Source organism: Lichenostomus cassidix, chromosome Z (genome assembly GCF_008360975.1).
Source record: "Lichenostomus cassidix isolate B80296 chromosome Z, HeHo_3.0, whole genome shotgun sequence".
NCBI lineage: Eukaryota > Metazoa > Chordata > Aves > Passeriformes > Meliphagidae > Lichenostomus > Lichenostomus cassidix.
The window spans coordinates 37,005,730-37,017,071 of NC_139511.1; the positions used below are offsets into that span (position 1 = coordinate 37,005,730).

Sequence of the window (11,342 nt, forward strand, 5' to 3'; positions counted from 1 at the left end):
CCCTGTAACGCGCAATGCCACACTCGGAGTGTTGCAATCGGTGGTGAAACCAGGCTGACTGGTGAATTTTGGGGCACGTTTTCAGGACCGTTAGCACTCAAGTGTGACTGCTGCAAACACTTAAGAGCTACCAGCATTCGTGTGTCGATTGACGCTCTGTGCTGCTCACATCACGGATGCCCAAGGCATCCTTCCCTCGTCTCTCCCCGCACAATGTATAAGAGTGAGACGGGCGGGGGGGAAAAAAGCCGGCTTTCTTTGCCGCGGATATTTTAGAGGGTCCGCGGGCTGGAGGGGTGGGGTCCCCTTGCTCATTCCCAGATGCCCAGCCCTCTCGCCGCCCCTGTCCCCGCCCCGCTCCGCCCCGCTCCGCCCCGCCGGGCTAAGTGGCAGCGCTGGCGGCCGCGGCGCCACTCGCCCCGCCGCAACCATGACGGACCGTTCCACCTTCGACACCAATGTCATCACCATGACCCGCTTCGTGATGGAGGAAGGCAGGCGGGCGAAGGGCACCGGGGAGTTCACGCAGCTCCTCAACTCGCTCTGCACGGCCATCAAAGCCATCTCCACCGCCGTCCGTAAAGCGGGCATTGCCAACCTGTGAGTCCCGGGATGCACCCCGCGCCTTCCCGCATCCCCGCGGGTCCAGGGCATCCTGCTGCCTCCGGGGTGGTGGATGTCGGGATGAGGATGGGGATGGGAGTTTCTTTCACCAAAAAAGCCTGTGAGTGGGGTTGCATCAGCCCATCTTCTTGCACAGAGTTGAAAGGAACTCCTTTAGTGTCTTGGCTTCTTGATTTTTTTTCAAGTGACACAGGTCCTATAATTTTTCAATAGTATAAGGTGTCCAGTCTTTGAGAAATGTCTGCCGCTGTTAGAACTTCATGAATACTTTCAGCAGGTTTGGGTGTGTTGAGCCAGAAGAACAAACAAACATAGTGAAAGACAAAACCTAGGAAAATGTGGCTGAATTATTGCTCATTGCATATTGCTTAGTATTAAAACATCATTTCATGCTTTGAGGTGTTTAATCAAATTCAGAGTGGGATTTTTCATATTGCATCATAGCCGCTAGAGTTTAGAGAAACTTCAGACGTGCAAGGCTTTGAGAAAGTGCAGTGGTTAGGAGCAGTAGTGTCTGTAGTCAGCCAGCCAGAGGGATGTTGTTCTGGAGATGCATCAGAAGGAAACTGGAACTCTTGGAATGTGAAATAGCTGAAATTGCTTGTAGGTAACTAATCTTCTTAAGTATTTTACATATTATTCATAAGCCCAGTTGTGTGCTGATCAGGGCTTTAGACATGGGCTATTTCATCTCTTAATGGAAAATGTTGCAAAGACAAGATGAGCTTGCCTCTACAAAACATGCAATGGAAAATACAAGAAAAAAGGCAAAAATCCTCCACTTTATATATGTTTGAACTATTTTTCTGTTTTCACTTCAGACTGCATCTAACTGTGGTAATTTTTAATTGTTATGTGCTAGCCCTTTCATGTGCCTCCTATATCTACCAGTACAGACCAGGGTTTCCCAGCTGTAAGCCTGATTTGTAAGCCTAAGGCCCTATTCCTTTTCTTCCTACAAGTGTGTCTGTTGGCAGCTGCCCACAGGTTTGGTACCTGTGCCCATGGACTTGCCTTATGATCCCCTGGACAGTGGGTTTGACTCTCCAGCAGTGCTGGAGTAGCAGGCTTTGGACTTGTACGCCTCCTTGAGCAGTACTTCTCCTACTGTGGGACTTCATTTCATAAACAGTGGTGGGATTTTGCTTTGCTATCAGGGAATGTGAACAAGCAGGGATCACTGGAATCCATTTCTTTGGACCATCCTCAGATTCAGCTATATGCTTGGTACTGCTCAGCAAGGGGGGTGTAAAACAGCTGTGGAAGACATACGGGCCCTTCCCAGCTGCAGGCTCCACACCAGACACATTGTCTTCCCCTCCCAGAAGTCCCCAAAAGATGAGGTGCAACAGCATGCTGCTGCTGTGCCTCCACACATAAGCATGGTATTTAAAGTACATTTTTTTCTAAAAGCACTTTCACAGTTGCAGAAAAATATTCAAGCCACAGTAGCAGAGAGAGAGAAAAAGACAGAAAATTATGTCAGGTCTTTTTCTTTGTCTCATACATTAATCTGAAGAAATGCAATGCGTTCCTGAAGTAGTGTGTTCAGTGTTATTACATAAAACCTGAAATACCAGTGTTCAGCCTAATCAATGAACTCCAGCTGAAGTACGTAAGAGTCATCTGAATGTGTGCCGAGCTGGCTGTTGTTTTTTCTCTTCTAAGAGCTAAACTTCCCCATTCTTTATTTTGCAAGCTTACAAAATCACTTATCATAAGGTCTCCCGGTACTTCCGTATGCCAGATGGTTTGATTCTGATTAGCTCACGACATTTTATTTGTGTTTCTTATTTGTACTTCTCAGTTCTTTTCCCAAGGAAATGTTTACTACTTAAAACTGAAAACATTAACCACAAATCTGTTGATTTATTTGTGAGCAGACTTCTTCTGCTGCAATTTGCACATCGTATTGCTAATCAGGAGTGTCTTAAATGTAGAAGATACAGCATAATTAGTGTGGTCAGAGTCACTTATATTTTCATATGTAAAAAGTATATATTCAGATTTTAAATATAGGTTTACAATGAAGTCTTAGCTTTTAGGGTATGCAGAGTGTAGAATTCAGGAATATGTAGATCTTAAGAGCTCACAAAAAAGCACAGTTGTAACCCAGCCTTTAAAGCCTGGTCTGGCTGTGTTTACATGTAGTTTAAAAATTATTGAAAAGCAATTCCTTGTTTTGTATTCCTCAGCAAGTTCTAGATTTGCCGCCACAGCTGATGTTAACAGGTCTCAGCAAGAATTCACTGGGCAGTAGATAAAAACAGGCATAGAGAGCTGAGATGTCATCTGAAACTACTGTACATTTACAGGAGGTTTTACAGGTGTAAGGTTGCCAAAACCAGAACACTTTATAAGATGCACTGCTCCATTCTCATGAAATGCTCTTTCCTGCAATTGCTCTAGCTATGGGATTGCTGGGTCTACCAATGTGACTGGAGATCAAGTGAAAAAGCTGGATATTCTTTCCAATGACCTGGTGATTAACATGCTCAAGTCATCCTTCAGTACATGTGTTATTGTGTCAGAAGAAAACAAAGATGCTGTGATAGTGGAAACTGATAAACAGGTTAGTAGCTTTAAAAGTTCTCCCTGCTTGGTTTCAGATCTGCCTTTACAGGTGTATTGCTCCCCATGTCAAAAAATAAAACTGAGCTAAAAGTTTCAGAAAACGGGTACTTTCCTAAACTCACAAATGAAGGTGGAGGCAGTGGGTAGAGAGAGTGTCAGTGGATATCTATTATTTCTGTCATTTCTGCTCTCCAGACTCATGTTCTTATGTTTGTTGGTTTTATTTTTTTTCTGTATTGGTCCTCCCCACCTTCTTTTTCTCCCACCTTTTTCTTATTGTGAAGAAAACATTTCATTCATCCCCGTCTGATCTCTGGAACTATGCTGTGAGTCAGTCAAGCCCTTTTGAAAAGTTGCTTTGTGAGTAGGATGCTGACGAACTACTTCTCTGTAGGTCAGATATCGAGGTCTTTAATTCATGCAGGTTCTCCTTGAAACCCAGGAAAGACTTGGCAGCAATGAAACAAAAGTATTTTTTACATTTGTTATTATTTACATTCACAAGCCTGGATGCACTTGTTGTGGGATAGCTCATTTTCCCTAGCTAATATTTTGGTCTGATCATGTAAAAATATGAGTAAAAATTTAGTAAAAATTAACAGCAGAAGCATAACTTACAAATTACAATAATATTTGCTTTGTTTAAGCAGTTCTTTCTCTGTTGAGAAATCTTCAAAATTGGTTTTCCAGGCATTGGACTTCCTTAGATCTGAACAAATGTTCTGAAAAATTCTCTAAGATCATTGGGAGTCTCAGTATTAATGCTTTTCTAAAATCAGTGTGAGCCAATACAGTGTTTTTATGAATTCCAGCAACTCATACTTGCTGAATGGAGCATTGCTGAACCTAAAGTTTCTGACATGCAGAATAAAATCAAATGAAAAAAAATAAAACACTACTGTTACTATTATTAAGATGACTATTAATAAAATGAGGGGGGAACAAGATATTTAAAAAATACAGTTAATTCAACTTTTTCGCCCTCTTCTGGAAATTTCCTGTATCTACAGGATTCCTTAATTCAGTAATAGGTGGGGACTTTTTTTTTTTTTTAAACCCCCTAAAACCCAGGGTAAGATCAGTCTGGCTAAGGTAATTTATGACCATTTCGGAGCACAGATAAAGGAAAATGTGTAGTTTAGGCATGGCAGCTGTTACAGGCCATTTTTAAGATGTCTTGTTTTTAGCTCTACATGAAAAAGGCTGATCTTCATTTGTTTTTGTTCCTTTTTATTCAGAAAGTTATGTTGTTACTGAAGAGAAAGTGCTATCTAGCCTAGATGGTAGATATTACAGGATTGGCTTAATTACATAGATGAAACTGAACCAATAAAAATATTCCCTGGTTTTTTTACATATTAAAAATCACATGGGAAAACTTCCTGTGTTATCATCTGCTATGTACTTCAAAGATTTCTCAGCTTCTGCTTTGGCAAAAATCACAGTTGTAATAAAAAATGAAATCTGGGCCGAAGAATTGCTGACATTTGAATTCGGTTCCTTCATAATCTCTAAAAGCCTTTTAGCTTATATTGCTGTGTAAGTCTCTGAGAAGATTTACCTATTGAAATGTTTTTATTTGGGGGAAGTGGATAAATATGGTCACTAATCTAGCTCCCTCTTTTGTGTTGTCTAGGGTAAATACATAGTCTGCATAGACCCTCTAGATGGTTCGTCGAACATTGACTGTCTCGTTTCCATTGGGACCATCTTCGCGATCTATAAAAAGGTAAAACGCTTTCACGTAGGATAGGAAAAGCTATTATTGGGCAGCTTTTGGTGACATATAACTGCATGGGAAAGCTTACTAAAATCTAACTGAATTTGTTTGTGAAAGAGACTTTCAGGGCAAGCTTTAAGTTAAATCTAGTACTTCAGAGATGCATGTATAAAATATTTGTGAAGGATTTGAATTAGTTTCTTAGAAGATGAAGGCAATACCTATATGTACATGGAAGCCTAACTGATATTTAATTAGCCAGCTAAATAAATTACCCCTTGGAAACAAATCATGTCTTAGATTTCATTAATATTTGCATTGAGGCTAAATACCACGTGGTTGTTGTCTACTTGGGGAATGTGCTTTCAGGTTTTCTTGTTCTCTGTACTAATGGTCCTGTTAGCCTGAGGACAGGCTTCAAACACAAAACAGAGCTGAAACATGTCATATGCATTTGAAGTGTCTTAATTTACTCTGAAAGGCAGAAACCCTGTCTGAAGGAGCTTGAAATACCAGACTTACAGGTCACAACATGGGGGAAAAAGTAAATCAGTTAAAACACACCCAACTGTCCGTTTCAATCATCTTTGTGTGTTGTCATACACCCCAAAGTAGCTATTTTCAACTTCATTTTTGTATGAAGCAAAAGAAAACAAAACAAAACAAAAAAATCCCAAGTACTTTTGATCAGCTTTGAACTCTGTGAGTCATGTTTCATTTCTTTTCAACTGTGCCTCGGAGTTTTCCTCTGAGCTGTGTTCATCATCGCCTATGAGGAGGTACATAGGTCTTTATTATCTCCTTAATCCTTTCCTGCTTCCTGCATTCCAACTAGGTGTAGTTAGAAAAGCATTTCTAGATCAATGTGTTTGTATCCTATATATAATTTGTATTAGTGCATCCAGTAGGAATCTCAGTTGTGGGTCATGGAAGCATTTGTGCCATTTCATGCACAGATGTGGAGCAGAAGACTGTCCCTATCCCAGAGTCCAGTTATGTACCAGCAATACAAATGAAGTAAAATTGACTACACTCTTTCTTGTTCTAGGTGTCCCCTGGTGAACCTTCTGGGAAAGATGCTTTACAACCTGGACGTAATCTTGTGGCAGCTGGTTATGCTCTCTATGGCAGTGCCACCATGCTGGTACTGGCCACTGCTGCTGGAGGTGTCAACTGTTTCATGCTGGATCCGGTGAGAATATCTTTTGGTTTTTTGTTTCTCTATTAGGGATTACCAGGTACTGTCTATAAGAACTGTTTGTCCCCAGGAAACTCAAACAAAGGAGCAGTTTTCAAGCTGACACGAAGGAATGAAGTATAAATATACTTAGAACCCATCAGAAATAATGTCCAGAGACTTGCATTCTGCCTGCCTCCTGCAGCAGTGCCATGTGTGACTCAACAACAGGAAGACAGCCAAGTCAGCAGAGCAAAAACACAGCATGTGTAATCATGTGATACTTAAAATGAGCTGTTTTCTGCAGCACTTTAAGTCTTAGTAAGACTTAAAATGTCCTTAAGTCTTGTCTTTTCCTTAATGCTAGGATCTTAGTAAACCAGAGGAACAGAAATATTTAACCTTCTTCTGTGTTTTCAGATTCCACCATGATGTGTAAAAGAGTAAGTGATGTGTGTGCATGGATTTACTATATGAGTTTCAAAACAAGTTGTGCTGATCATAGCACAAAGTAGTTTGCTTTAGTGGCCTGTCTCTTTGTGATCAGTCAGGCTGTGCCACCTGCTAGTCTTAAATTTTTATAACTGGCAGTGATTAAGCTGCCAGAAGTATAACTTGGTCCTCTTTGTTTAGTAGCAGCTTAATGCATGTATTTTTTACCATATTTAAGTAACAGATTTAACTTTGAGCATGCATGCATGTCATTTTGTTTACTCTTAGCACTAACTTGGAAATATTCTTACGGAAAACTAAACAGATGAGCCCTTGGTCACAGGCTTCCAGTCAGTCCAATCTAAAAAGAATTGGAATTTATTAGTATCTACAGCTATTTGAAGATATTTATACATTGGTTCAGGCAGCACTCTCAGTTTCCAAACTCCTCATAGCTGTACGTTGATTGTAAGTCTAGAAAAAGAGTGGAGAGATGAACAGATTTACAGACATTTTTGGACATGGAAAAGAGAGAGTGCTTGTAATGGGAGGATGAAGAAGCATACATGACCCCAAGATTCATGCTCTGTCTGTTACAGATAAACAAAATACTTTGCATATAGACTGCAAAGACCAGTTTTATGTAGGTACTGAATTATTAAAAAAATTGACAGTCATAGTAAATGTTCATTAAATTGTGTATATTCTTGGATTTTTCCTTGGTTTGTAAGTAAGTGAGCAATTAATGTTAACAAGTATTTTTTTCTTTCTTATTGTTAGGCAATTGGAGAATTCATTTTAGTGGACAGGGATGTGAAAATCAAAAAGAAGGGAAATATCTACAGTCTGAATGAAGGCTATGCTAAATATTTTGATCCCGCAATCACAGAGTATCTCAAAAAGAAGAAATTCCCTGAGGTAAAAGATCCTGTTTCAGAGAAACTTTCAGATGACGTTCATGATTTCCTGCTTTATGATCAATCATTCTCTCGTGCACTGTTCATAGCTTGTTTTTCTTTCCTGTCTATTTAAAATATAATTTGATTTTAGCAGCAGTTGATGTAGCCAGATATTTGAGCATTTGCCAGTAATGCTCTGCGCCTTTTTTAAATTTTTTTTCCTTTCTTCATTTTTTCTTTTTTCTTTTGTCCAATCTTTCTTCCTGAGTGAGGGCCTGAGTAATGGTGCTGGAGGCAAAACTGGGCATTTGGTAATCAAGCCAAGAGGAAATCTTATCTGGTGATGCAGAAATTTGATCAACATGTGTTGTATTGGTGCTTCCTCACTGCAACATCTGAGTAGCTGGAGAGCAGTGGAGATGGCAGTGGGTCATTGCTCAGTGGTAACACGAGCTGTGTCCCAGGGGTGTCTCTCACTTGGAAATCCAGTGTAGTTTCAAGGCCTGCTCTGTGGTTGTGCAGCTTCCTGGTGTCAGGAGGCCCAAAGCTCCAGGGAGTGCCCATAGAAGGTTCTCATGCCTTACACACTTCATCACTGCAGTTATTACACTGACAAAGAAGTGTAAACACCTGGTGTTGTTAAGTGTTAGTGTCCCTTCCTCACTTCCTGATCTTGCTTTGACAGAGATTGATGTTTTCATTTGACATCTTTCCAGGCTTAAGGTGCTGTTTATTTGGATATTAAAATGTACTGCAGGGAGCAGAATAAGGAAATAACACCAGAAGTCAACTATTAACTTTTTCCTAACAAAAAAATGACAGAAGCTCGCAACAATGGTTGGAATTAGTAGGAAAGATCACTTCTTTTGCTCTTTGATATTTTTTCTGCTAGAAAAGACAAAGCCCCAATACCAATTCCTAGCACTTGATTTTTTGCTACTACAAATGCAGTGTTTTCCAAGTGTTAGAGCTGATGGAGAGCTGGGATACATTTTGTGGTTGACACTACTGCTCATCTATGCTGAAGTCTTCTGTCACTCCTTTTCCTTGGATTTTCTTGGTTAGAAAACGAGGATACTGACATACTCTCCAAAACTACTTTGAGTATTTTCAATGAAGCACGATATGGAGACATTAGATGTTAGGACTGCTAAGAGGGGGTGTGGCAAAGGTTAATACGTTGTGCTCTTCAGTTACTTTTATTGAAATGTCTTTCTGTAGGATGGCAGCTCACCATATGGTGGGAGGTACATAGGATCTATGGTGGCAGATGTGCATCGCACTCTGGTGTATGGAGGAATCTTTCTGTATCCTGCTAACTCCAAAAGTCCCAAAGGAAAGGTAATCCTGAGTATTCCCAGTTACAGAAAATGTTACTTTATGTAGACATATCACTACCAAGATAAATATTTTGATTGCAGAACCTGTGTTTTGTAACTTGGTAGCTTGTATTTCATGTAAGAGGGGATATGGCCATCCCTTGAATGCTGTCACAAGTGACAGGAACCTGTTGTCAGACACCTGTTTTAGCGCTGCTGCTCACCCGTTTCAACTGCAATGACTTTTCTGTATCTGCAAACATATCCAGATTATGGAACATACCAGGGATTGCAAACAATCCACATCTCTCTGAGATTCCTAGTACAAGCTAGTTCTTAAGAAGCCTAAATGTAGTTGGCCCATTAGGAGAAGCTCTGCCAAAGAGAAAACCATTCGCATCTTGTAAGTGGTAACAGGACTTCATCTGGAGGAATTGTGCCTGGCTGCCTCTGCCAGGACAATGGTCAGTCAGGGAAGATCACACGCTTAGAAGCTGACGAGGGCACTGTTTATCCAGCAAAGACCTTTCATCTGTTTTGTAACTGTCTGTAAATTATTGCTTCAGGTTGCAGATAAGATACAGTTATTCATTAGAGGAACATAGTGGCACGCTCAGAGCCAGTGTTTTTCTTTCTTTTCACACAGTTCTATGTGTTCTGCCTTGTTAGTGGTTGTGAGTTAACATACAAGCTTTATCTCTACGTAAATAGCACAATGCAAACATGAGCTAGGGAGAAAGCACTCCGATTGGGCAAATCCAGTGTTCACTGTGTTTTGTTTAAAAGAAAAATCCACTCAATTTCATTATTGAGTCAATGTTCATGTGAAATAAAGAGTACTTAGAATATTGATTGGTTTAAAATCAAATGCCAAGTATATTCACTTTTTGTGATTTTTGGCATTGCCTGGCCTGACCTCTGCCATTTTGACTTTTGTGTTCTAGCTGAGACTCCTCTACGAATGCAATCCTATGGCTTTTGTTATTGAGAAGGCTGGGGGAATAGCAACAACTGGTCATCAAGCAATACTAGATATAGTGCCTGAGGATATCCACCAAAGAGTGCCTGTTGTCTTGGGGTCTCCTGATGATGTGAAGGAGTACCTTGAGATAGTCAAGAAGCATTCAGCTAAGTAAAGAAAGCTTTCTGGAGTCACTGTGCACAGGGGATAAAATGTCTTACAGCTGAACCAAAGAACACACTGCCGTACTGAAAAATTGAGCTGTCTGACTTCTGTAGCTAAAGAGCAAATGAGCCATATTTTCATAAGATTTTTTTAAAGTGAGATCTTGTGCAATTGAATTGTGCAATGAAAGGCATTAAAAGATTGCATTAAAAGAAGCATTAAAAAATTAAAGCAATGTATGTTTTCTTTTTCATTTATCATTTGTGAGTATACAAGAGCCACAAGTGCTGTGAGGCAATACTGTGTTGCATTCAGTATCTAGGAGGAAGAGACTTACCTTTCTCAGACAAGTTACAGACTACCAGCAGTATTATCTGTCTCTGGCCTCTCTTGTCTTGGGAGGAAGACTCAGCTGACTCTTACAGTGAGTGACCATTCCTAGGCCAGAGTCCAGGCCCCAGAATTTGCACACTATACTTCAGTCTGGGTTTACTTTAACCAAGAATTAAGATTTGTGAAACGTGCATTAGTGTATATTAACTGATGCATGATATTAATATTGCTGGTTGCCACTCAATCAGATCCAGTTACACAAGGGTGGAAAATGACATGTTAGGGTGGAGGGGTTTTAAAGGGATGAGGAGCAGGTGTAGACAGCTTGTACATAGACAGATTCTGCTGTGATGAGCTGTCTATCTTTGCCAAAAATTAACCTGCTTACTTGATGAGAACATGAACCTGTGTGTTGCTAGCAACACCCCACCAGATGTTCTTTGTGTTATTTTGGGATTGTGGATTACCACGGAAAAGGATTCTGCTGTGCAAGCAGAAGGGAGGTACAAAGATCGCCACAAAGCATACTGACATTTAATACACTCATTCAGAGCATGCTGCTTTGAAGAGCACACTAGTGCTTGGGAGCTAGAGGGACTGTCCTGGCTGGATACAGTTTATGGCTGTCACACAAGCTTTTTGAATCAATTAAAATCATCCATTCTTTGCCATTTCTCACTGCCCACTTACCCTCACCAAAGTCAAAGTGAGGATCACATGGGTGTTGCTGTGGGTAGACTGGCATTGAACATTGACTCAGTTCATGGTCTGGGAGGCCTGTGGGCACCATGAGCTTTATAAACCTGCCTGCCTGAGGGCTTTGCAGGTATCAGTGCAGATAGCCTGACTCAGCATGGTTCTTCTTGGGAAACAACAAAGGAGGGTGGGGGACCCATGGTGCAAGGGCATACTCTGTGAGGGCTCACACAGATAAAAACTGGGAGATGCTCCTTCTGACAGGTCATGCTGGGGCCCTTGGAGGCATACTGGCAAACCTCAGACAGTTGCATGTAGGCATCTATTCTCCAAATTGATTGTGGGTAGGATGTTTCTGTCAGGGACTGAAAATGTTAATTCTGCTGAGGCTTTGCTAGTGGAGATGGCTTTCAGGGACCTGAGCCCTTAAAAGGACTGTGAG

General features: G+C 40.8%; 1 protein-coding gene across 1 annotated transcript; it reads left to right on the top strand.

Moving 5' to 3' along the window:
• The first annotated feature begins 396 nt into the window (after window positions 1-396).
• Window positions 397-10,102, top strand: LOC146424714 (fructose-1,6-bisphosphatase 1-like). The gene is made up of 7 exons (XM_085043206.1): window positions 397-600; window positions 3,034-3,196; window positions 4,835-4,927; window positions 5,967-6,110; window positions 7,308-7,445; window positions 8,648-8,767; window positions 9,690-10,102. The coding sequence occupies exons 1-7, from the start codon at window positions 431-433 to the stop codon at window positions 9,879-9,881; spliced, it is 1,020 nt and encodes a 339-aa protein (XP_084899332.1). The 5' UTR covers window positions 397-430; the 3' UTR covers window positions 9,882-10,102.
• Window positions 10,103-11,342: the final 1,240 nt, after the last annotated feature.

Excerpts from the sequence above, each read along its gene's own strand:
- LOC146424714 (XM_085043206.1), top strand. The coding sequence starts at position 431 with ATGACGGACCGTTCCACCTTCGACACCAATGTCATCACCATGACCCGC. Across the intron at positions 601-3,033 it reads AAAGCGGGCATTGCCAACCT|CTATGGGATTGCTGGGTCTA; the intron begins GTGAGTCCCGGG and ends CAATTGCTCTAG. Across the intron at positions 7,446-8,647 it reads AAAAGAAGAAATTCCCTGAG|GATGGCAGCTCACCATATGG; the intron begins GTAAAAGATCCT and ends GTCTTTCTGTAG.